Source organism: Manacus vitellinus, unplaced genomic scaffold (genome assembly GCF_001715985.3).
Source record: "Manacus vitellinus isolate BGI_N305 unplaced genomic scaffold, ASM171598v3 scaffold_15_pilon, whole genome shotgun sequence".
NCBI lineage: Eukaryota > Metazoa > Chordata > Aves > Passeriformes > Pipridae > Manacus > Manacus vitellinus.
This window is the reverse complement of record NW_021939122.1, coordinates 13,012,476-13,038,208: the sequence shown is the minus strand read 5'-3', so window position 1 is coordinate 13,038,208 and position 25,733 is coordinate 13,012,476. Positions and strand designations below refer to the sequence as shown.

Below are 25,733 nucleotides of genomic sequence, written 5' to 3'. Positions count from 1 at the left end.
AATTAAACACTTCCATTAAAGTTTCCCACAGTAGCTTTAATATTTAATTATGTATTCCACCAAAGGAAAGAACAAAATCTTTGCAAAGGGGTTTTTTGGTTTGGTTTTGTTTTGATTTTTTTGGTTTTGGTTTGGGTTTTTTTTGTGCATGTGAAATATTTATCAGTATATCTCTTTGGACAAGTATTTTTATCCCCCAGGCAGGGGGAAAAAAAACTTTCTCATACAAATCAGTTTCAAAACATTTTATTTTACAGCTTGAAAGTTTTCTATACTTCAGCACCTCACGCCGTGACTTTGTTATTTCACTTGTTAATGAATGGTAATTAAATCTCTTTTGGCTGAAAAGGTTGGAGTGCTCCTGCTGTATTACAAAAACAATTTCTGAAAGTTACAAAAATGCCTGAGTGTCTAGAAATTAAAGCATAAAGTTTGCCATGTTTTGAGTCCAAGTTTGAATCGCTTGGAAGGATTTAAGTGGAGAACAGCATGTCCCACTCAGTGTGCACAGTCTCGCCAGTTGAAGAGACATAATTATGTCACTTTGTATCTACCAGAGTAAACACACTTGTGCTCGTAATAATGTACATTGTGGCCACAAACTTCCTTGATCTTACTAACAACTGCAGCAAACACTGCCTAAACCCTATTATATACTACCTACACAAAGAACTGCTACATGTGTACATCTAAGTAAAGACTTGTTAATTTTGCATTTGCTCAGCAGGGCTTGAAACAGCAGCCTATTATTTTTTCTTCTTTTCTGTTTTCTTTTTTTTTTCAGGTGCTTTGAGTCAGAAGATAAATGGAATGAGTGCTTACAACAGAGGTAGATAAAAGAGAAATAACTATATATTAAGGCATTTGGTAGTGTTACAGTGCTAAACAGAAGCATAATATTGAAAAAGAAATATCTCTACTATTCACTTACATCACTGCAGGCTTCTACTGGCATCAAATGGGCAGCTTTGGTCCATGGTTTGTAAAGAAAACTATGTTAATTGCAATATAATATGCACTACAAAATATAAATGCAATATAAAATATAATTCCAATGTGCAAATGCATTTTATGATATACAATTTATAAAATTTTCCTGAAGGTGATACAGTGATTTCAGTAGATTCTGAATCTCTTTTAAAATTACAGTTTCTCGAATAACCCACAAATAAGGTTTAGCAAGAAACTGGGAACAGGAATGTGACTAGATGAGTAGATTCTTAGGCTGCAATTTTGGGAAGGGGTCTGGTTAAAGGAAAGCCCCCTATGTTGAAGTGAGGTTCATCATCAGGCCTGAGGGGGGGTAATTTCCTCTTCGTATCTGGGCAAGATCTCTCCTTCTCCCTTTAAACAGAAACAAAGAAACAGAAAATACATATTTCATTCTGCAGCCCATAGATGTTTAGAAACTAAGGAAATCTGTGTCCTCCAGAGTTTCTTTGATGCAACCACATCTCAAGAGATCATTAAAAAAATGTTGATTAAAGCCTGTTAGGCTAAACCACCAAGACTAGGTGTCTGTTTGGATCTAATTACAAGCCTGCTGATGGGTTTTAGAATTATTAAACACTAGAAATAAATGAACTTTCTTTGTGCTACTCCCCAAAATGGTCAGAACACCTCATTAGAGCAAGCTTGTATGTGAGCTCCATGACCTCAGATTTCTAATCACCATCCCATCCTAGCAAGAATACACCTGTTTTCAAACAAATAGCTACTTTCACAAAAGATGCAATAGGGAGGTATTTTTTCTTTGTTGCATTTTAATGACTATATAGTGTTATCTGACTTCACATTTTAACAAAGTTCCAGTGATAACTACCCTGTCTGTGACATTTGCAGAAAACTAACAGTATGCTCTAGGTGCACTGATAGCCCCAGGAAGTTGCTCCGTCCAGGAGGATCCAGGAGGTCTTGAATTTGATGGCCTTAAGAGGAGGGAACAAGAGTTAGCTGGTTCCACTCTTATGTGCTTGGGGAGGTAATCACAGCACTACAAATATGAAGGGCAGTGTTTCAAACTCTCTGTGATATACCTGGATGCTTCAGAGAGAGGTCTCAAGATATTTAAGATTAATCAAGTGGAGCTTTATGAAGTAGTAGTTTATCATAACAGCAGAGGTATCAAAGCTTTACAAAGAAGGTCAGTGCCATTACTTTTATTTCACAGTCACTGAGATTGAGACACAAATGTGAGTGCAACCACACTGTTAGTACCTTTTTTCAGTCCTCAGTAAGGAAAAAGAAAACACTTCTTGGAATTAATACTTTTGTCTTTGTCCCTAAATAACTGTCAGAAGAGGAGAAAGTTCAGAGAAACCCTGTAGGATTAGTTATGCATCCTTTTCCAAATTCAACCCATATAGAGGTGGGAGAATAGCCAAAAGATGGCATAGAAGAATGTAACCATGAAAACCATTTATAACTGGTTTTAATTGTATCAATGTATCAATGGATATGCCAGCTGACAGCACTAAAAACTAACGTGCTGTATTTAGATGGCTCATCCTATCTCACTATTGGGCTTCCAAGTTTGGGGAGAGAAAATGATCCAGAATCCATGCTCATTCTTTCTTCACGCTCCCATGGAGACAACCAACAGACATGCTCATCAGTATGGAAAATTCTATGCAACTGAATACTGTAATATATTATGCAGAATTAATGTGCAAGCAGTCACGTGCAAAAGCTCCCAGTTACTACTGACATCCCTCAGTGCAGTTATTTACATATACAGGACTGCTGGATCACGTCTCTGTGTGGATTTAAGCTTCATATTTTCTCATTGATCCTTATCAAGATCAAAATGGAATCCTGGTACTTGAAGCAACTAGGAAAAGTAGTGATGCTGAAGGGGTGCAAAAAGCAGAAGGAAAGAATAGGAGGAGATAGAAGAAGGAAGGCTAAGACAACTGGGTAAGACAACATTCAGAATCAGAGAGCAGAAAAAGAGGATTTCAAATTCACGACTAAAATCCTAAACATTGAATTTTCATTATGAACACAAAGCTACATTCCTGCTGTCACTCATATTCCTTCAGCATCACACAGAAAGCTGCATTTGTTCAGTACCAAGACTTTAAATCACAAATCAAAGCTACCTTGTGCAAATCAATAAAAGCTTTAGATGATAACTTTTTGTGAGGTTATCTGAGAGTATTAATTCTCTTTCATAGCAGGGTAGTCAATAATGCTGTTAATGCTATTGTCCTGACAGGATCCTCTTTCTATTAGCAAAACCAGCTACATTTATTTCAGACATGATGTTAACATTAGCCAACAAGATAGAGATCAAGTCAGTGGTTTTGTGTCAGCTGGGATTTAGAGCAATCTGAGACTGTACAAATCCAATGGCTCTGGCTCTTTGGCATCCACACACCAGGCACTGCCTGTCCAGCCCTGCCTGAGCTGTGGGATGGCTGTATGTCAGGGAGAAGGACTCCCTGGGGAAGGACCTGACTGCACAACAGGCTCTCTCTCAGAAAGCAAACGATGTGTCTTGCACAACTGGCAAGGTTGGAGAAGAAAGGCTGTACAGGGCTCGTTTTCTCTGCACTGCTGGTGGCCAAGGCAACGCACAGCCTAAAGATTGCAGAAGTTGCAATTATCCAGGACTGATACTCCCAGTTATGCCTTTGTGTCCTTCAAAGCAGGATGTAGTCCACCAGGTTTAACTAGGGAACAAAACAGTGAGGGACAGAGGAGAGCAAAGTCCAGAATCTAGACACCTCTCAGCAGCCACAAGACAAGAGAAGTGCAAGGCAGGGCTGGCAGGCCAGTGCTGGTGCCTTCTAAGCTGTGGTGGGGGCAATAAGATGATACCATCCTCCAGAAGCACCACCAACAGCATCTGAATGTACTTCCAAAAGGCAGATGTCACAAAGACACCATACGCATGGGACTACAGACACATTTGCTCACAAGAACAACTTGACAAGCTGTGCTAATGGCAGATATCTACCCTGAACCTATCCAGCACTAACTGACCTGCAACATGAAATTCCATCCACTGTATATGATTAACATGCCCCTGTTGAGTCATCATCAGCCCACATAATATGTTTTTTTTTTTTAATTTAAAGCAGTTGTGTCCCTAACAAGTGGAGTTTTTATGGCAGGAATTAGTTCTAGATGAAATGTAACAACAAAACATGGGTGAATTTCTCCTCATCTGATGAACATAAAGAGACGTGATGCCAGGGTCCAAAATGGAAACTACTGTGAAGAGGACACTTAGCTGCTGGAAATGGATTATCAGGCATTATGGTAGCCTCACATATTGATCCTAAAGCTCCAGGAAGGCCATTAGCACGGCACAATTGTTGCTAAATCCAAACATTAACGTAACATTATGCAATTTGCAGATGGACAAAAGTCACTGTTTATCACTGATTATTTTGCTAATTTAGTCATCAAATTCATTTGCTGGCTGAAATAGGATTAAGGAAAAAAAAGATACGGGCAACTTTGAATTATATTCAGACACACAGAGAACTGTTGGCTTTACTGTGTGAGGAAGGCACAGGCTGAGGATGGAAATGGGTGGAAAGACAAAAGCCTTTCTGTGTATACAGAAAAACTTGGTAACAGATCACATCATCTGACTGCAGAAATCTATGAAATTTCTCTTTAAAAGTGAAGTCCACCCTCAGCACCCTCATCAAGTTTTTAGGTGACACAAAGCTGAGTGGTGCAGTTGACTCACCTGAGGGATGGAATGCCATCCAGAGGGACCTGAACGAGCTCAAGAAGTGAGCCCATGGGAATCTCATATCATGGCCAAGTGCAAGGTGCTGCATCTGAGTCAGGGCAAACCTTCATATCAACCCAGGCTGGGGGATGAAAAAGTTGAGAGCAGCCCTGCCAAGAAGGACTTGGGGGTGCTGGTGGATGAAAAGCTGGACATGAGCTGGCAATGTGTGCCTGCAGCCCAGAAAGCCCATTGCAGGAGGACAGGGGGTAATGCTTTTAACCTAAGGGAAGGTAGATTTAGACTAGCTATAAGGAGAAAATTTTCCTTTGTGAGGGTAGTGCAATGTTGGAACATGTTGCCCAGAGAGGTGGTGGATGCCCCATGCCTGGAAACATTCAAGGTCAGGTTGGATGGGGCTCTGAGCAACCTCATCCGGCTGAAGATGTCCCTATTAATTGCAGGGGGCTTGGACTACATGGCCTTTAAATGTCTCTTCCAACCCAAACTATTCTATAATTCTATGCTTCGATGTGAGAGACCAGACATTAATTTGTGTCCTCTGGGTATCATCTCATCAGTATGAATAATTCAACTGGACTGCAGAACATGTTCAGCAACATCTCTGCTGGATGTTCTTGTCCTGGCCATAGATCATGGTAAATGTACACCAGACTCAAGTAACATGAAGGATAGCATTCAGGAAAATTAGGCAACAATACTATATCACCTCAGTCAAATTTGACCACATTCTGATCAAAAGGGTAAAGCACGGTCTAAAAAACAAAAATCTAGCTTATGCAGAAAGTTGTGTAGACAAAATTATTATTTTCCCATACTTTTTCTGTTGCTCCTTGCGTTTCTGAGCCAGATATTTCTTTTTCACATTGTTAAGCTCATTGTTAAGTCTTTCTATTTCACGTTTGTATTCTTTGCTCTGTGCTTCATACATATTCAGTTCTGAGGACAAAACCTAACAAACAAAAGACAAACAGCAGAAACAGGAGATGTTAGTTTCACTTACTCATAAGTGAATATTTTTACAAACACTTGCTCCTTTCACATATGATGATGTAACACATCACCATTTTCTACCACAATTCTTTTTCCATTATTATGTTTCATTTCTGTTGTCCTCTGTTCACCTAAGGACAGCTTACAAAACTGAGGTTATGCCATTTAGCCATGATACAACATGTAAAATATGCTTCAGGTTTGGGAATGGTAATAATATATATGCTAGCCCTTAGTTTCTGAGACATAAATCTGGGTGAAAACACAAAATGAAGGTCTTAAAAAACAATAAATCAGGGAATTATTTGACAATAATGGGGTTTATTCACAGGGACCCACTGTTAAGTGGAGTAATTCAATCCACACAGGCAAGGTAGTGCCAGGCAGTGTAAATATTAATACAATCCCGCTTCCACGCAAATCAGTTAAATTTTTGAAAAGAGGGGCATGCATAGTGTGTTTTCTTTCTTTCAAAAGGAGAATAGCTTGACCTGGCACCCCAAAATGTCATGCACACCAGCACGTTACAGCATACTGTACCTGAAATACACAGTAGCAGTTGACTGCATTAAGGACAAATAAGGCCCATATAGAAAACTTCAAATCACATTCAGTTCAGCTAAACTTTGGTTTCTATTTTACATTTTCTACATTGTTTTTCTTCTCCATGGAAAGCTAAGATTTTCATAACAGCCTCTTTTGTTTCCTAAGGGCCCATCTGCTCCTGCATTTTTTTTCCTCATGGTTAGTATAGACGTGATTATGATGCAGTGAACATGAGATGATGACTTCAACGGAGAGAGGAGCCATGTAAGTAGATGAACTCCTGGGGAGACTGATCTCTCATGCAGGCAAGAACAAGGGAAGATCAGCTTATTCATAGAATATCACAGAATTCTGTCAAAGAATCACTTTTTAAGACCATGCTTTTTAAGTTTCCTACAAAATTCTTTCGGAACCAGGAAATCCTCCCTTCTACTGACAAGGGGTTAGAACAGGTTCCTCCTGTCATCCCCATAAAATCTGCACATCTAATATATGTGTATATTAGACTAGGTTATATATTCCCACTACTTTGTTAAAAAGAAAACTAAATGGCTTTGATTTGCTTCTTACAGATTTTAACATTTTAAGAAAAGTGAAGGAGAATAAGCTTAATGAAAAGCTGGCAGTGTCCCAGAATGCCCATGCACAAAACTAATTTACAGCATTGTGCGGCACACTCGTATCCTAATAAGACTTTTCCAGTATTTTAATGAAACAAGCTAGCATAATGTGTAAAAAAGTTCTCTTGCTGATAGTGGTTCTCCCTTGAGGAGGTGCAGTATTAACCTTATTTTTCCTGATCTAATTTACCAGGGCAAGCACACTGTTCATTGAAAATCTTCCTGAAGTCTCATTCCCCCAGTGCAGTCACCCTGCAGTGCTGGCAGCCCCTCAGCCAGAGGCAGAGGGCATCTCTTACTTTGAGCTGTCTAGTCTTCTCCTGGAGACTGTGCCGGTAGTGCTGCAACTGTTCCGTGGCTTCAGGCCCAGGCTGCCGGGCCAGGACTTGCCTCAGCTCCACATACAGTTTCTCCTTCTCCTAACAAAAAGACAAGAGGAAGAGCTCTTATAAAACTACTAAGGCAGCAGCACAGCCTGTGATGAAATCAATCTCACTGGAAATTGGAATGCAAACAGGAAGATACGTGGAGAAACAAATCTGCCTGTGTGTCAGCCTTTCCTCACTAGCCATAAGGTATTTAAAGTTGTTGTGATAGCGATGGGAGAGCTCATTAAGAGAAACATCCAGCTATTTTGAACCACGAATGAAATACTCTTAAACACCGTCATCAGTGAGCACATTCCACCACAGAGAACCTACAACAGTCACCGGAAGAGTACCCAGGGCTGGGAAATTAATTACTAGCAACTGTGCTTATTGCAATCTTTCTTCCTATGAGCCACACTGCCTTACATTAAGCATCGTAGCTTCACCCAACAGGATGTGAGCAGACTATAGAAATGTCACAGAAGGACTGTACAAAAGAATAACTTCTTCCAAAGAAAATCCTGCAAGGCACATGTACACATGCACACACACACAAACACACACACACATATGTATTTAGGTAACCTTTCAGTTTAACCGCAGGGGCTCTGGGAAAGGGAAAGAAAGTATAAACAGCAACAACTATGACTAGCACAAATACACCAAGTAATTTTATTTCATCATGTGTCTCCTCTTCCTTTATGTTGGAACAGTAATACTTGTGGGAATTGGATATAGTCATGCCTGAACAGAAACCACACCATGGACCCACTTACAGCTCTCTGTACTGAAATGCAGCTTTCAGTTGTGTTTTGAGGATGTACTTATTTTCACTCTGAGGAATAAAGCTGTGAACAAAGCCACCTTCATAGATTTGCACATTGCAATAGTTTTAGTATCTACCCTGTCAAACTAAGATCAATATTATTTAACATTATTTAGTAAGATCACATCCTCTTCTGGTACCTGGAGAGCTAAAATTAAAAAGGAGACTAGCAGACAAAAGATTTAACCAAGGAAGACAAAAATGCCAAGAAGGAGGTAGGATAGGCAATTATTTACACTGGATTTGGCAAAAACCCTTTTAGTTGTCTTTTTTTAAGCTCCATCTACAACTCTTACTGCAGAATTCTTCCGTTGACGTGGGAAATGGTACCTCCACGTCATCTAGAACTGCAACATTTGCTCCTGCTCAATAGTTGAGCCAGGATTTTCAGAAGTGGCTTGCAATTTTGAAGATGTAAAATTTTAGGTGCCCAGTCTTCAAGAGCATAAGGAGTCTGGAGTTTTTAAACCTCATCATTTTCTGAGAACCATGCACTACAATGGCCACAAGCTGGGACCCAAAACCAGAATCACTTGAAATCATACATTACTTTCACAAGCATTGTCCTTAAACTCTGAACATTACTGAGGAAGAGTTTCTTATAAATGAAGCTGTGCATACTTTATCTCTGGAAAAATCAAAGCCCCTGAGACTCGGACTGAAATTTGCATAGTGGCAAAAATTAAATTCATGATTCATTCTGAGTAGACAGTTGTTATGCCACAACAAGTGGTTTCCACTATCAGCTTTTCTTTCTGAGGAAGTAAGATTTTACTGCAAGGTAAAAACAACAGCAAAAGAAAAATACATCTTGTCAAAATCTGACTGGTCAGTATTAACATTTCACCCCTGAATGTATCATAGATTTGTATTTTGGAAGAGTGTAATGGTAATTTGGATAAATATGGAGCAGTAGATGGATTGAAGGTCTTATGTACAATTGTTTTCCAATTTTTTTCTCTCCTAACCCTCTACAATGGCCAAATAAGCTCTTCAAACATTGTGCAATGGTGTGTATAATAATCTCATTTAGAGACAAAGTGTGCAATTCTATTATAAGGAGAATCTATCTTATGCAACAGAGACTCGTTAGCTGTCCAATGCATATTGTCTCCCTAATCCAACCAGATGTCTTATAATGCATATCCTGTCCTTCCTTGCTAAGCACTGTCCATCTCTTTTACATTTAGTCAATTAATTTTTCACTGGGTTAGAAGCACCATATGTCAGCAAAACATTAAAAGAAAATCCTGGATACTTCTTTCCTCATCAGCAGAAGTTTGTATTCACAGGTTGGCATTCCTAGAATTTCTAACATTTAACCTTAGCATGGAAAAAAAATAAAAATAAATTAATTTCAATTAATTTTAGAACAGCAACCACCAGAGTAAATCTAAGTGAGTCGCATGGTACATGTGGTTCTACCACCAAAAATACATTACTCACAGCAGTTACTTTTATCTCTACACATAAGAAATCAGAAATGCCCCCCCAAAAAATCAGCACAAGTTAATAAAGAAAAATTTTGTTTTCTATAATAGAGTCAATCCATTATGATTGGCTTTCTTTGGCTTGTCCCAGACTGCCTCCCCTCACACTTCCCTCTGTCCTCACACCAGGCTGCAATCACAACATACATCTTGCCAGAGTTATGCAGTTTTGAGATTAAAGGAACTTGGAGTCACAAACACACTGCAAGACACAACACTTCTCCTTGGGGAGGGGAAGGAAGATCCATCACATCTCTCTGTAACTCCATGGTGTTAAGCCTTCACTGGTAAGAGTAATGTACATGAGTTCAGATCAGGTCTAGGCCAGTAACAAAGCTTTTTTACATAATCCTTCCACAGTGAAATTCCCACGGAATTCAGCAGGTGTTTGACTGTAGGATTGAGCTCATAATAATTGAGTCAATAAGATTCACTGATTTATGACATAAAATAAGACAAGGTGATGGTGCAGAGATGTTGGCACATGCATTTTGTGTATGTAGGGCAGGCAGGGACACTCAGATTGAGGGTTGCAGTCAAATTTCAGTCATTCCAAAGAGAATTTCAGCACCTCAGTGAATACCTGTTGTAAAAATTGTGTAAATAAAACTACAAATTATTTTTAGAATAGTCCTTCCTGTCTTAGATTTGTTTTCAGGGGATTTCTGAGGAGCTCACAGATCCACCGTAGGCTCGGCCATGACAAAAAGTTTCTTCATCTCTAAGTCTCTCACCCACTAATTTGGAGGGGGAAGGTGTGGAAGTGAGTGGTGCTTTCCCCTAAATTTAACTAGGTGTTGTCTCAGCCATATTCAGTATTTCTCCTGGCCTGTTTTCTCTACAGCAAATTGAGAAAAAATAATTTTCTTCTGCAGAAGACTGGCTCATGCTTGGCAAATTTCAGTTGATTCTCCAGGATCAAGTGGTCACAAGTTTGCTCAGTCTACAGCAGAAGAATCACTTTTGCCAGCAAAATCCTACTTCAGAAGAAGCTATTGCTGCTGACCAGAACAGCCTGATTTGTTTTTCCCAGTGAGAAGAACCATCAGCACCATCAGACACATTTCCCAAAGTGACAGCAAGGCATTCACTGCTTAGACAGGGAGTGGGAGGCAGTCATCAGTTCCAGGCTGGAATAGACCATGGTATTTGGCATTAGCTCTAAAGATGTGACTCTATGTCATCCTGTCCCTCACCATGACACCAGGAAACTCCTGAAATGATTCATCTTGTTAATTAGACCAGGGTTTCATTCTGAGCCAGAGACAATGGACAACCATACATTTAATGAAGATGTATTCACAGCAGAAATAGGCCCTGAAGTCCCAACTTCCTCCTTTTTATCAGATTGTCTTTCCAAGTAGATAATTCAATAAATTTACCTGGCATAGCAGCATCTCAACAGCCTTTTCCACCAGATCCACAAAAATCCTATTTTGCACAAAAAACTTTCTATCACACAAATCATTCAAACAAACACACACACAAAAATCCAAAAGCCTTTGACTCAGAGTAAATCTCATTTATGTCAGCTCCTGTCTCCAGCAACTGAGCAAAAGAAAAAAACCCAACAAGACAAAGATGTAGTGCAAAAGTGTGCAATGTAGTGTATGGCAGCAAACCTCAAAACGCTCAGCTCAGCTAAAAATCCTTATTTTAATTAGTGAGGTGGAGAAAGCAATGTTGTAACTATGTAAGATCTTCACAGCTGAAGGAAAGGCTGGGATAATCCCATCTTTGGTGACATCTGTACCACTCAAGATGTAGTTAAAATAAATCTGTCTTGTAACTCATACCTCTGATAATAATACTTCTCCAGAGCAAATCTGTCTCCTCTGACACAAACCAAACTGCACCAAATTGACTGGCATTTTCAAAACATGTTAATGAGACAGGAAAAAACACCTTGGAGCATCTTCTAAGTCTTCACCCTTGCCTCTTTTTTTGCAACAGCAGAAGCTGAATGCTGCTCTATTACCATCTTCCAGGAACAACAAAGTATGAACATTTCCAGCAGAAGTGCAACTCTAACTTCTTACTATTTTTATTATTATTATTGCTAGGTACTGTTACTATTGGATCCTTCTTAGAAAGATTGTGGGAAAACAGGGTTTTTACCCCAATGAACAAACAAATATGTTACATATACTCATCTCCGTTCAGCTTCTGAACTCTGCCAATCTATCAGAAGAAAATGTCATGGATGTGTCTTGCTGAAATAACAGCTGCATTTCTCTTTTCACTATGGACATTACACAAGAGTTTATAAAATCGTTAATCAGAGTAGCTCTTTTAATCACAGTGATATACTTTACATTGCAGAATATGATCAATTAATTATCTCCTGCTCTATATGTGTGAGCAGAAACATACACACATATGCACACAAAAGAAAAGGGAGCTGTTCCTCGAAAGTGAGAATTACCCCTGACAATGACATGGATTGATGTAAATATTCCAGCTATTTCCACAGTGCCTGCAGCTTGACAGCTGGGTTGAAGAGAGCTCTAAACAAACCTTTGTTTCACATTCTAGTAGGAGTTTGTCTTGAAGTGTCCTGGAGGAGATTCGGAAGTTGATACGAATCTTATCAGCAATTTAAATATTCTAAGTGAATAGTCTACAAAGCAAACAATGGGGAACCTTTTACTGTACAATAATGACTTTATACAGGGTTTCAAGCAAAAGAAAATTAAGTCTCTTCTTCAAATCTGGACTATTTGACCTAAAACCTTTGTATTATAATGTCAGTGTAACAGCATGTAATTTAGCTATTCAATAGCCCTTTAGATCTTTAAAATATCAGATGAATCAAAGGAGAATTATCACAGCTCTATTGATAATAATGAGCTGTTCCTGCAGGTGGAGGCTTGGGATGGGGATTCCCAGCAGACTCAGCTTCTGCTCTCACTTCAGACTGATCTGACAGATGACCTCAAAGGGTCAGAGAAATTGCAGAGCTCCTTCTAGAAATACCTATTTGTAAGTTAGGCACCTACATCTCTTTAATCACCTGCATGACTTAAACTCATAGATTTCCCTGAAAGATGAGAGCACTTTGCTTCAAGTCCTTTGGTGTTCTGCAATTGCTACTTCTGAACAGCTGTCTCAAAGTCAAGTTACCACTTAAATCTACAAATACCTGTCTAACAAGGCAGTAAAGCCTACATACATCTTTTTGACAGGGTGGCAGAGTTTCCCTGCATATGCCAAGTACCTCAGGGAAGAAAGACCGGTCCCCTGTTACACTTTGGAACCTATTAAGAAATAACAGTACATCTAAGAAACACACACAGCAATTCTGAAATCATGAATGTTTTAATGCATGGCTTCCTTCAGACTCACTGTAATTAGAGCTGAGCCTCTGCTATCCTTTGAGGAGTTCTGTTTCAGCTCCCTTTGCCTGCTCCTTAAAATTCAAAGAAACAGAAAGAGGAATAAAGGAAGGGGAAAGACAGTGAATCCTAATGTCCATGTAAAGACAACTGCAGTGCCCAAGTGTGCCATCCCCTGTTTAAGATTACTGGTATATCTATTAAGATAGGCATGAGAAGACCAGCTCTGAGCCTAGAAGATGTGGAGCAACTGGCTGACTGATGCACCCTACTTGGCAGAGTCTCCCTACGTGAGGTTCATGACTGCCATGCGCTCGGCAGCACATCTCTGGATGTCTCAAGAGAAGAATGGACAAATGGGGTTCTTTCTACACCTATTTGTGTCCTCATGTGTCCAATTTTAAGCTCCCTTCCTAAAAAAACCCAACCAAACACTGTTGACTCTGCCTGCCTCTAAACTGCTGCAAAACAGCCTTAGCCTGCAGCATCTTTCTGCATGTGTTCTCTCAACAAGAAGACCATTCACACTCCTGTAAGTATGAAAATAAGTGAACTGGAATAGACAAAATCTAGTCTTTCCCTGTGGAATCACCCTTTTTTTGTGGGGTTTTGTTGTTGTTATTGCAGCTGTCATACAAAATAATAATCCATCACTGAATGGGATGCTGTAGATTGTCCATATTTTGCTGCTGAGGGAAGAGCAGTACACCCTTGCCTTAAAGGAAGAACACCTGCCAAAGGGTACACCTGAACAAAAAGAGGTACACCTGGCTCTGGGCCACACTACATAACATGGGCTTGTGAACATATTGCTACACTGCTGTCACGCTCCTTCAGTATTTTAACTTCTCCAGCAGCTTCTGGATGGCTGACAGTCAGTATCGGATTGCTGAGAGCACTGCAAAGTTTGTGTACTGCAATGTATTCAGTCAGCACAGAGACTCATTTATTTTCCCTTAATGAGATAACTGGTTGATTAATATACTTTACCCTGGGGTGCACAGCAGATTTATTTCCTTCCCAGCTACATGCTGAACACAGGAATGAGGAGTAAACAAGTTTGTTTTCAGTTATTTGTTATTTACTGGAACAATTCCTGATCTTTTTACCCAAGCTTTATTCTAGCAAACTAATGTTGAAGCTATGTGAAATTCTGACTATATGAACTCCTAATTTCAGTATCTGAATGCTATTTTTTTTTAATGTACACAGGCTGAAGTGTTGCTACCAGCAAGGGCAGTGATCCCCTTCTCATTCTACAAGAGTTCTGGACAAAAAGAGCTGCTACATGGATTGCCAAAGTTCACTAAAACTCCTTGAAGATACTCAGAAATGACATAGTTCTCCAGGATCACCAACTGAATAAGACAATACACCTGCTCCTTGCTTTGCAGAAATACCAGGGCTTGACTCCACCAGCGGGTTAGAAGTGTGGGAGAAAACTCACAACCATAAACCACAATGTACTTGAAGCCAACAATTTCTTCACACATACTTAACTTCATGGACTGGGAGCACATACATTAGAGTGCAGCAAACAAATCTATACTTGACATTTATCTGTCAAGGAGAGTATTTGTGTAATTAAATCAATCTTGCATGACATGGAGGGATGGCATCTGATGACCCATCAGAGTTCTCTTTCAAGCTCAAAGTAAAGTATATAGATCAATTCTCCTAAAAAACTTGTAAAACAGACTAAGCATTCATGTACATTTGCCACCTATAAACCCTAAGGGATTTTTACTCCGCCTGTGAGTTCCTCATCTTTTTAAATGGCATCTGAATACTTCTGACTAAGATGTCATTAGAGGAGCTAAAATTGGTGCAGACCCCCAGAAGTTATTTTGATCTGTTTTCTTCCAATTGCTGAAATAAATTTGCACCTTGTTTCTGTCCAAAACCATTTATCATGGGAAATCTGTTTTGTTTATGAGGGCAGCATAGTTCAGTGTAGTTCCACGAAGACTCAATAAAAATTAAACTCTTCCACTAAGAAAATTATTCCCCAAAAATGTTTTTTTTGATCACTAAGTAATATGATTGCTTCCCATTTCTCAGTCTCAGAAATATTTGCACTATTTTTATTGAAAAATTATTTTCTCACTCTAAAGTGTGGCCAATTATCTTCACCTGGTGACATTGATGCAATCAGCATCTTTCCCACCTGTTTTTGAAAAACCGTGTTTAAACAAACATACCCAGAAAAAGAAAAAAAGTCTGTTTTCCTGGGAAGACTTTATTCTATTCCCTTTGAATTGCAACATATGTGGGAGGAGGGAAAGAATCTAAATGTCAGCATGTTTTTAAGAGTAGTTTATCATGCTGTAAGTTTCTATAGCATAGAACATCTTCTAATTCAAGATGGACTGAGATTAGAAGGGCTAAAATAAACTAATGCGCCAAGAAGTGCATTCAAAATATGCAGAAAGAGAAAATAAATCCTTTCTGAGGAGATCCTGGGCAAGAACAGAACATCCCTCAAATACCTTATGAACTATTAAGGCATTCACAAAACTTTCAGGTAGATATGTAGGCCCTCAATAGACCTTCACACAGGTGACTCATATCTTTCCTGTTTTTGAGATATGATAATATTTATTACATCATCACAGGATTGCATATGAGTCCTGGTAAATTGCACTAAGAATTAACACAATGATCCCACAACTGGCTCAGTGGGAGTGGTTCTACCCTAGTCACAGGACCCTACTGGCTACACAATCTGTTTTTAAAAAAATTAATAATTAACTTAATTGAAAAAGAATTACCAGTGTCAGAAAAAAAAGGCACTAGAGAAATTCTAATTGTATGGAAAAATCATCATGCCAGGCATAGAATCACTAAAAGACATTAATCCTTCAACTTAAAACCAATACTAAAATAGAAAACATTTTCACTTACAGCCAAAGCTAAAATCCCCAGTCAAAATCCTACTTCAGCAGAGAAACTTTCAAACACAACAAAAGGAAAATAAAACAATGGCACAAGAAGGAAAGAATCTGAAAAGTAGTCCTGAAGGATGACTCAATGCATTAGATACCTCCATATGTCACTTTACACTGCATTGGAGACTGTTCAAAGAAGTTCAAATAAGTTTCAAGATACCAGACTGAAATCAATTTGATGGCACGAACTCAGCAGACTGCTGTGCATCACAGTATTGAGCTGATAGTAAGATATTTTTCATTAATCACTAATTAAAACTGGGTTATATTCAGAGTTCATAGGCATGAATTATATTTTCATTTAAAAAAAAAAAAACCAGAAACTGTCTTTAGTCTTAACTCTAAATCCAGGGAACTCTTACAGTGTGCCTTTGACACAGCAGTGCCTAGTTCTTCATGACACTGGGGAAGTAAACTTTTTCTTTATGATTCATAGCCTGCTGAAAGCCAAAAAGTAAATGTTAGGGCTTACTGTATTTCTTATTTCTATATTTCAATACAAATCCCTTGAAATTCTTATTTTGAATATCTTGAAATCCAGCTTAGAACTAGAGCCATAAACTCAAAACCCACACTCCACCAGGTACTGCTTGCTCTCTCTCTCGCTTCCTTAAGGTACATGATAATACTTAGGTTTTTACAAGGATAGAAAAGCATTTTTCTGCTTTTTTTCATGTTAGGAACCATTTCATCAACAGTTAGAAGTTTTGGCAGTTTGGAAGTGACCCTCAAAGATCATACAGTTCAACCTTCCTTTCACTCTCATTTGCTTATACTGCTGCCAGTATACATATATGAGTACAAACAGTAAATCTGTTGTCCCTTTAATGGGACCTCTCATGCAAGGGCTTTGGGATTAGATCTTCAATTGGCACCTTTTAAACCTCTGAATCATTGAACATCAGGTTGCAAGGGGACCTCAAGGATCATCTGGTCCAGTCTTTCTTGGCAAAAGCACCATCTAGATAAGACTGTCTTTTCCATGTGGCTCCTTGTAAAAGGAGAGTCTTCATCTTTTTTTTGGCCATCCTTTAAATACTGGAACATAGTTATAAGGTTTCCTCTAAGACATTTTCTTTCAAGGCCAAACAAATCCAGTTCTCTCTGTCTTTTCTCCCATATCAAGCTTCCCTGTCCTTTGATCATCTTTGTGGACCTTCTCTGGAACCCCTCCAGCCTGTTCACATCTTTTTTACATAAGAGGGACAAAAACTGAACATAGTATTCCATGTGTGGCCTGAAATGTGCTGAGTAGAGTGGGATAAACTCTGCTGGTGATGCCTTTCTTTATGCAACCCAGCATCCTGCTGCCTTTCTTTGCTGCAGCAGCAAACTGTTCACTCATACTGAGCTTGTTGGCTACCAGGTCCCTTTCCACAGAGCTGCTCCCCATCCAGGTAGATCCCAGCCTGTGCTGCACTCCTGGATTACATTTCCCAGCTGTAGGACCTTACACTTGCCTTTGTGGAACTTCACGCCTTTTCAGGGTTGTTGTTGACTATTTCACTTCTCCTGTCTAACAGTGGGGTAACATTTTCCTTCTGTTTCTGTTTGTTGTTTACACACCTGAAAAACTCTTTCTTGTGATTTTTGACATCTCTGGCCAATTTCCATTCAGTTAGTGGTGCAATTTCTTTGTGCTGACATGGCTATGCCAGCTACTGGCTATGCAATTAGATGCAATTTTACTGGCAAGAAAGTCTTCTCCCATTCAAGAGGTGGTATAAGCTAAATCAGAAAAGCGACTTTTTTGCTAGTAGGAATGGTGCTTTTTAAGCACAGAAAAGGCCTAAAGCTCAATATACTCACCCCTTTAATTGAGGGCTGAGAGAACCACTAGCCTGAGCTGCAAGATAGGGCATTAATCCAGTGCTTCCAGAGGAAGTCAAATCCTCTAGGAAATAGAGATAGAAAAAAGCCAAGTCCTAGTACAGTATAAAAAGCTAAAAAGAAAATTTCCCTTTTCATTTTTGGACAGAAAAATCCCTTCAAAAAGCTGACTTCATATATAAATGATAAAGGAGCAGTAAAGAAAGGATTGTATTTTGCAGTGGATTTTGCAGTTCACCTGTAAGTTTCAGTGCATACAAAGCACTCTCCCAAACTACCTCTGCTGAAATTTCTCTAAAAGCAAGATGAGAGAGAAACAATAATGGGCAAGTCAAAAGAGACTTTCAGGGATTCTACAGTCATTAGTTTCCCGAAGTGAATTGCAGTTATTTTTACGAAAATAGACAAAACTAACTTTTGAGAAAAAACTCTCCAACTCAGACTAGCTACCCTACATGTAACATGCAAGTAGCTTATACTCTCAAATCCAAGCAGAATCTACACTGGGCACCAAAAATTTGTAAATTTGAGAATTTGAGAGGGTAAAGTAGATATCAGCCATGTTGAAGATGTAAAGATAAAATCTTAGATAAAACTGATCTGGGCCTTAAGAGTACCAAAATAAGGGTAGGTGATAGGAGAGTATTCTCTTCTTTTTTTCCTAGCAGGCTGGCAGATGAGAAACTCTCTTACTCAGCATTTGAGCACACATTTCTGTATTATGTGCTGTACAATGGAAGCTACTCGAGCACTATGAGAGCAATGAATAACCTAGCAGAAGAATGCCTCATGAAACTCTCAAGGTAGAGAATTTCAGAAGGACTAGGTTCTCATAAATTAGGCTGAAAAAAATTGTACAAGATTGAAAAAAATTGTATTTTACGTAATAAATGGGGGGGGGGAACTGTATAACAAATACAGGTAAGCAAATCCCAAAGTTCCTTCATTTCTTGGGAGAAAACTTTGATTTCAGTAGCTGCCAGCCTGCATAAACCCACGTGGTAACACACTGTTCTAAAAGCAGATTTCTTTATGAAACTATAGTACCAGATCTGAGAAATAAAGATGGTTGTGTATATGTTCAGACACTATAGCAACAAGCACCTCAAATTGGACAGAATAGCTCTATTACCAAGTTAGCACAAATTAAATAAAACATCTGCCTATTTTGAGTTTTTAGCTACTGAATTGAGTCATGTATGTAATATATTCATTCACACACCACTATAAGAATGGAAATTATTTTATTCCCTTTTTACTTGATATGAGGCATGCAAAAGCTAAGTAACCTGCCCAAGGTCACAGATAATCTCTTGCTCTCCCCTCCCTGTATCTCACAATACCTGAAATGGACCTCTGCTGCAGATAGCAGCATCCCTTCTACTCCTCCTACTCTCTGACAGTGGGACAGTCAGTTCTCTGAGGGATTGAAACTTAGCTCAAAACTTGGCTCAATACAAGGACATGTGGGTGCTGTAATCTCTGAGTCACATACATGAGCTAATCATGCCTTTTGCCCTGGCACTTTTAGAAACTATGAGCTGAAGACACTAACAGTCTGGAAGCATTGCATCTTGACTGCCCAGTCCTGGGCTTTGATTGCTGGCAATTAAACAATAGTGATTATAAATATATATATATATATATATAGGGAAAAGCAATGCTTTCACTATCACATGCAAGCATTAAATAAGACACATTTGCCTCTGCCTCCCTGCACAAATAATCTAGGTTGCAATTCTTTTTTACATTTATGAACAATCTTCTGAGATGACTGACAAAAGAAGTAACTGACATATAATGTGAATCTTTACGGTTAGCCATTCCAAGACATGCAGCTGAATAAAATTCTGCTCAGTCAGACATAAAATCAAATTAGAACAGCTCACTCTGAAGAGAAAGAACTACATTTGAAACAAATAAGGCAGTGCATAATTCACTTTTAATGGGATAAGTTCCTAAAACCACACTAATCACAATCCTAACAAGGTAATACATTCCACTGCGAGTTTACCACATCACTGCTCAGTACACAGCAGAGCTGCAGAGCTTCAGTCATGTGAGGGATTTGCCCCACATGCAAAGTGAGCAACTGATTTTTTGCAGTCAGGATTTGTTCAGCAGAGCACTCCTGTTTATTAATAATTATACCTTATGGCCTTACAATGTGTGTTGTTCATCCTACATGTGTTCACAAAGATTTTCACCCATCACTCAGATCCCTTGGTTAACACACAACATACTTCTCCACAATGCCCTGCAATATTCCTCAACAGTTTAGAAAAGAACCAAAAAATGCTCCATCTCACCTGCACAAATTCAGAAGGAAGGTAATAACTCAAACATGAGAGCTGGCTAACGCTGAAGTAACATTTCCTATGTGTTCCAAAAATGCCACTGGATTTTTATAGACCATAAGTATTCAAGACCTTGGGTTTGGATCTGATTTTTAGGACAGCCTTTTTCATCAGCACAGCAGCTCACAACTGTAAGAATGCCTGAGCTAAAGGAGAAAGTATGACCATCTGATCTGCAGCTACTCTTCAAAGTAGCATCTCGGGATGTCCACACTTACTTGGTGTACGAGAGCTGATAGCTTATAACACAAGATGCTGTACCTACAGGGCACCAATAAATCAAAGAAAAATAAGAAAAGAGTTAATAATTTCTATGACACATGATATCTTTTTACACCTTTATTAGAGTGTTCAACTATGAAAGTTGTTCTAGCAAAACCCACCATTCACCATGTTGCATATTCACTACCTCTCAGCACATCTGATCCAAAAAATGTGCTCTGATGACCAGCTAAGAGATGTTTTAGTATGAGATTTAGAGTCAAGCTGGGTTTTTTCCTGTACTGTCAGCAATCCAAATATTCTGACTCAAACATAGGGAATCATTATTTTAATCACATAGCACAGACTGTAGCTTGCTTCTACAGCTTCCTAATTTTTAAACAACTAACAGGTGAGAAATAATGAAAAAGCTAATAAAAAGGATATGATTAAATACACATCAAGAGCAGGAAAAGTAAGCAGATGCTTCTCTACCTGCATCTATATACTGTGATACTTACTTAGCAAAAATTTCCATTTATATATCCAGCTGAAACCTTGTTCCCTGCATAAACCAGCTTTTATTTAAAAGACCATTTACCAAAAAAAAAAAAAAAAGTAACAGTCAGAAGACAGAACTACAGTACATACAATACAAATAGAATTATTTTTCCCTTACACAAACATTATGGCTCTGTATGAGTATGCAGCAAGGTGAATACCCTACAAATCAAACTGCAGGTTGCTGACACCAGGCTCAACCATCTCCAGACATGGGTTATTGCTAACTCCAAAGATGTTTTTAATACACAATATTCAATCCACCAAGTTTTTTTGCACTCTATTTTATTGCTACACTTTGATGCAAGGGAGTTTGTCATATAATATGCACACACAGAAATCATGGACACAGACACTCACAAGCTTCCCCTTAAACAGGTATCCTATTTTCTAGCATGGTGGCCACACACATGTGAAAAAAGATTATGTATGGCAAGCAAGAGATTAAGACCACTTTAAAGCAGATACACACAACGGCTGTGCCCTGGTCACAGGGCAAGATGTGGATGGAGATAACCGGGAGTGAAGAGGTGTGACTTAGGCAAGCAAACACAACATGAGGAAAGCAGTAGCTCTCTGAATTAAGTTTGCATCCCTCAGCTCCTGCAGTCTCTGACTGTGAATGTGGGGGATCTAACACCAACCAGCGACTGGACAAGTCATCAGCAATTCCCCCATTTCTACAGATGAACAGCATCTGAACTGAACTGAGCTGACTTCCAGGAGAGACACATAAAAAGAAGATGTTGAATGCCTTTAAGCACGAGGAGACCTACCAGGATTTTTAAAAAGAGAGAAGAACTCACAAAGCAAAACAAATTATATTGAGGGGAAAAAATTAAAAATTCCAGAAATGGGAGCTAAATTGCTGCTGTTTCCCATAAATCTAAAGTTCAGTCAGCATCAAACCTTATGCTATCTTTTGAATAGGGACACACAGCTCATTGTTTCAGTGAGTAACAGGGTACCATTTCACAAAACAGGTATTATCCTTATACCAAGGAAAACCAGTTCAAAGAACAACAAATGACTTGTACGAGGTTATCCAGACACTTAGTAGAAACAGCTCAGCTAGTGCACTGAACTGTCGAGCCCTACGCCAGTGACCGATCCAGTAGGACATATAGCCCTCCAAGGAAATGAGCTGGGGGGTTTGCTGCATCTCTGGTTACCTCTCATTACCCAAACACTGCTAGGAAAGAGCCCTACATCAGTCATTGTGGAGGACTCAAACTGTGGAAAAACAGAAAAGAGCTCAGAAATGTGCATGGTAAATCCTTGAACACAATTTGGAGCATGATATTTTTGGCCTTTAATGCTGTCCCTTGGAGAGACTAACAATAATTTCAGCATTGTTGCACAGGAAATTGGTGCCTGAATTGAGGATGCAAAGGAACTCATTAACAATTCTAGCTATAATAATTCAATTTTATATAGCCAAACCCTGTCTCAAATCTCAGAAAATAATAAAAAAACATAGAGTCACCAAAGAAGGACTGTAGTATAGACAGAAAGATTGTATCAAAGGCTAATACAGCAATGTGGGCTCAAAAACCCAGTATTTCAAAGATTTTCTTGGGCAGGCAACTTAATACCTCTATTTCTCAGTTCTTCAGCTGAAAATAAGGATAATAGCAAAATAGGAACATACTAAGGATAAGGCAAGATACTCAATAGAGACTATGTAAAAATCTAACAGAATTGGGTTTGTCCTTGGGTAAAGCACAGTAAATTTGCAGCTATTTTTGCTACATTTTAAGATAACTATGTCACTGACAGCGTTTCAGTGCTATGAAACAAAGATCACATTTTTCCAAGCAAAGGCACAATACACCATACATTACCTTCAAAGGAAATTGCAGATCTATTTTTTCCTATGAAACAAAAAACAGAGACAAACCATGCCTTGATAACATCTGCTGAGCTTTTTCTCAAGACAGAGGGAGATTCAGGTCACATTCAACTCTACACGAGTGATACCCAACACAGGCATCAAGACTATTAGTGTATTTAAGACCAAGATTTTAAAATCATGTCTAGAGCTGGTAAACCATAGCTATTCCTACAGTCACCAGAGAGGAGGAGACAGATTTCCAGTTTTACACCTATAGTTAAAGCCAAAAGAATCCTTTTTTTTACATTTTATAGCAATGTTTGCAATACAGGAATACAGTCTCTCCTCCATCCTACAACATAAATCTTACTGGTATCATTGGGGTTAAGGGACAGTTAAAAAAGATAAGCTACCACAAAAATTATTTCTTGGCAAAGTTCAGCACAGAAACCCTGAAATCAAACAGGCCCAGACAGCAGCATATCTAAATCACACAAACTCTGTAGGATTTCTTCTGCCAAAAGCCAAGGTAAGCACAAATTGTATCAAACAGGGACTTTCCTTCATGGTCTGGTCATAAGAGTCTTGTTTAAGAGGATGAAAAAAAAGCCTTTCAAAAAGTCTAAGACTGACTTGAAGATGAATCTATGACATGAATAAACAAAAGCCAACCTTTAATTGTATTTTCCAGAGTTGTCCAGGTATCAGTAATCAGAATATAAAAACCAACTAATCAGATGCTGCTTGTTCTCTTTCAGCAAGTCAGTGCTGCCATCTATAGCTGTCTAAAGGGCATGCAAAAGAAATTCAAAGTCATGCATCTAAATAACATTCAGGAAGCATGTCAGTAAACAGAGAATGCAGGGTGAGTCAAATACGTTAATAAGATGCAACAAAATAATGATGCTGCAGTACCTGAAGGAGAAATTCTTTCTCTATCACTTCACTTGTCTTGCTTATAAGCCTCTTCTGTAGTCTCTGTACTTTCTGAATCAGCTCATAGGCAGTGGGGTCGCTGGCCTAGAAAAGAGCAAAGAACTCTCAAAAATTATACATGATAACAAGTTAGGGTTTCTTGTTTGCAAATGAAAATCATAATATCTAAGTGTTCAAAAGTAATAAATATAAAAGGGGAGGGGTGCAAGTGTTTGGGCTTTTTTTCAAATTGCATGCATACAAGCAGCCCTGAAACCTTATGTATCAATGTTAGCAGCAACTGGAACTGCCCACTGACAAATGAAGAGCAGTGCAAGTACTTTCCACTGTTTAAGAACCTCAACAGTTTCTTTGAACAAAAGAAAGAGTAACTGCAATATAGTCTCGAAACAGGTTGAGAAGTTAAGAGGAACAAATTTGTGGGGTACATTGATGAATTATGAGGCTCTAAAGTGTCCATACATGTGAAATCTCATTCTTCAATGGAATGAAGTGGAAAAAATGGTGACAGTGTATACACTTACTGCTGCCCTCTATCTACATAGCCCATAAAGACCAGGACCTAGTAGATGTCTGTCTCTCTGTCTCTTCTCATTCTTTTGTCACAGATTGATTCTGGAGGACGCTCTAAGGAGCAAAGTAGTAATTCTGTGAGGAGCAGCCAGCAAAGCTGGCTACTACTTCATATCTTCTTGTTGGATCTTTTACTGAAGGGCAAACTCTGATTGAAGCTTTTCCCCATTCAGGGATTCATAACACCTCTCTCCCATCTGGTTTCTCTGCTCTCATGTGGTGTCTCATAAGGATTAAACTCATACTGCAGTAAAGGCTTCAATAAAGTCCTGATCTCTATATATCTGCTTGAGCTTATAAGGAACTTGGTATCTCATTGCTCCTAATCTTTTGTCTGATTTTATCTAAATTGACTAATCAATTCAAGTGTAACTAGGACACTAACACAGATATGCACACAGCACTCAAAACACAACATCACTTCCTGAGAAACAAGGCTAAAAAGTAGATCAGTCTTCATGATCCACTCAGACCTTGATTTTTTTATAGTGCTGCCCAAACATAGTGCCAATTGTGACAACTATAGTGATATGAGGGTGTTTCTTCATTAGGAATTGAACCAAAACCCCATCAAGATTATTTCACATGGATCTTGCCATCTGCTGGCCTTTCTGTGTTCCAAATACAAACCAGTAAACTAGAATGGAAAGACATGATTTCCCATTATCATTCTCTTCATACATTCATTTTCCCAAAATTGGATGTTTTGACTGGCCTGATTTTTCTTTGTTACAAGGTAGTGCTGGAGTTCGTACCTACACATGTTTAACCTAGTTCATCTCCCTTCCATGTGAAAAGCTAGTCACATTGTTCAACTTAAGCTCAGTATGGAAAGAGTAACTATTCTGTTAGTAAGCACAGTCAAAATATTCAGCCTTGTTTCTGTAGGGACTGAGCATGTTACCACTCATTATTAGAGCAGCTAAGCAACCCAAGCTGGCATCAGATCAGAAACCCATGCAAGAGTGGAATCTCAGATGGCTCTGACTTACATCAAAAATATCCAGTGATGCCAACTGATGTTCATATATTTGGTCTATGCTTGATGGATTTTTTATTTTTCCCCTTCACTTGGCAGGTTCAAATTGTGTGAAAATTTAGATTAGCTGTTTATGTAGAACAGTTGAACTCACATTACCTGGAATGACTATCTTTGGGAGCCCACTGCTGTTTATGTGCAGGCCTCTTCCTTTTCTCAGAGATGTAATTTATCTTCTGACTTCATGTCTGTCCATTCTCTAGTCTACCTATTCTATGACCCTTCCAAATTCTGGCTTTCTTCCCATATACATCTCCCTAATTGGTGAGGGTAGGGTTGTATCTTTCCCCCATCATCCTCTTTCTCATCATCCATGTTAAGGAATCACCCCCTTCTCAATTCACCTTATGCATTCTTACTCCCTTTAGCACTTGACTGTCTCTTTCCAAATGCCTCTGCAATTTTTCATTGAGAAAGTGACACAAAAATAACACTGATTGCATTGTGCAAGGAAACCATTCAGCAGTTAAGCATTCCACTGGCACCATGGAAATTTCAGTCTGCCTGCCCCTCCACATCATTTGCCTAACAGTAAATGAAATGGGCTTTGTGCTGGGTCACTGAT

The 25,733-nt window shown here is 38.9% G+C and overlaps 1 protein-coding gene across 1 annotated transcript in view; it reads right to left on the bottom strand.

Annotated features, from left to right (window-relative positions):
- Positions 1 to 290: 290 nt before the first annotated feature.
- The window catches only part of CFAP58 (cilia and flagella associated protein 58), a 56,316-nt gene continuing 30,873 nt past the window's right edge, over positions 291 to 25,733 (bottom strand). The window contains exons 15-18 of the mRNA XM_018068849.2: positions 23,536 to 23,640; positions 7,170 to 7,289; positions 5,530 to 5,663; positions 291 to 1,344 (exon numbers count right to left, since the gene is read on the bottom strand). Coding sequence (XP_017924338.1) covers positions 1,221 to 1,344; positions 5,530 to 5,663; positions 7,170 to 7,289; positions 23,536 to 23,640 — 483 coding nt within the window. The 3' untranslated portion in view covers positions 291 to 1,220. The remainder of the gene's footprint in view (positions 1,345 to 5,529; positions 5,664 to 7,169; positions 7,290 to 23,535; positions 23,641 to 25,733) is intronic.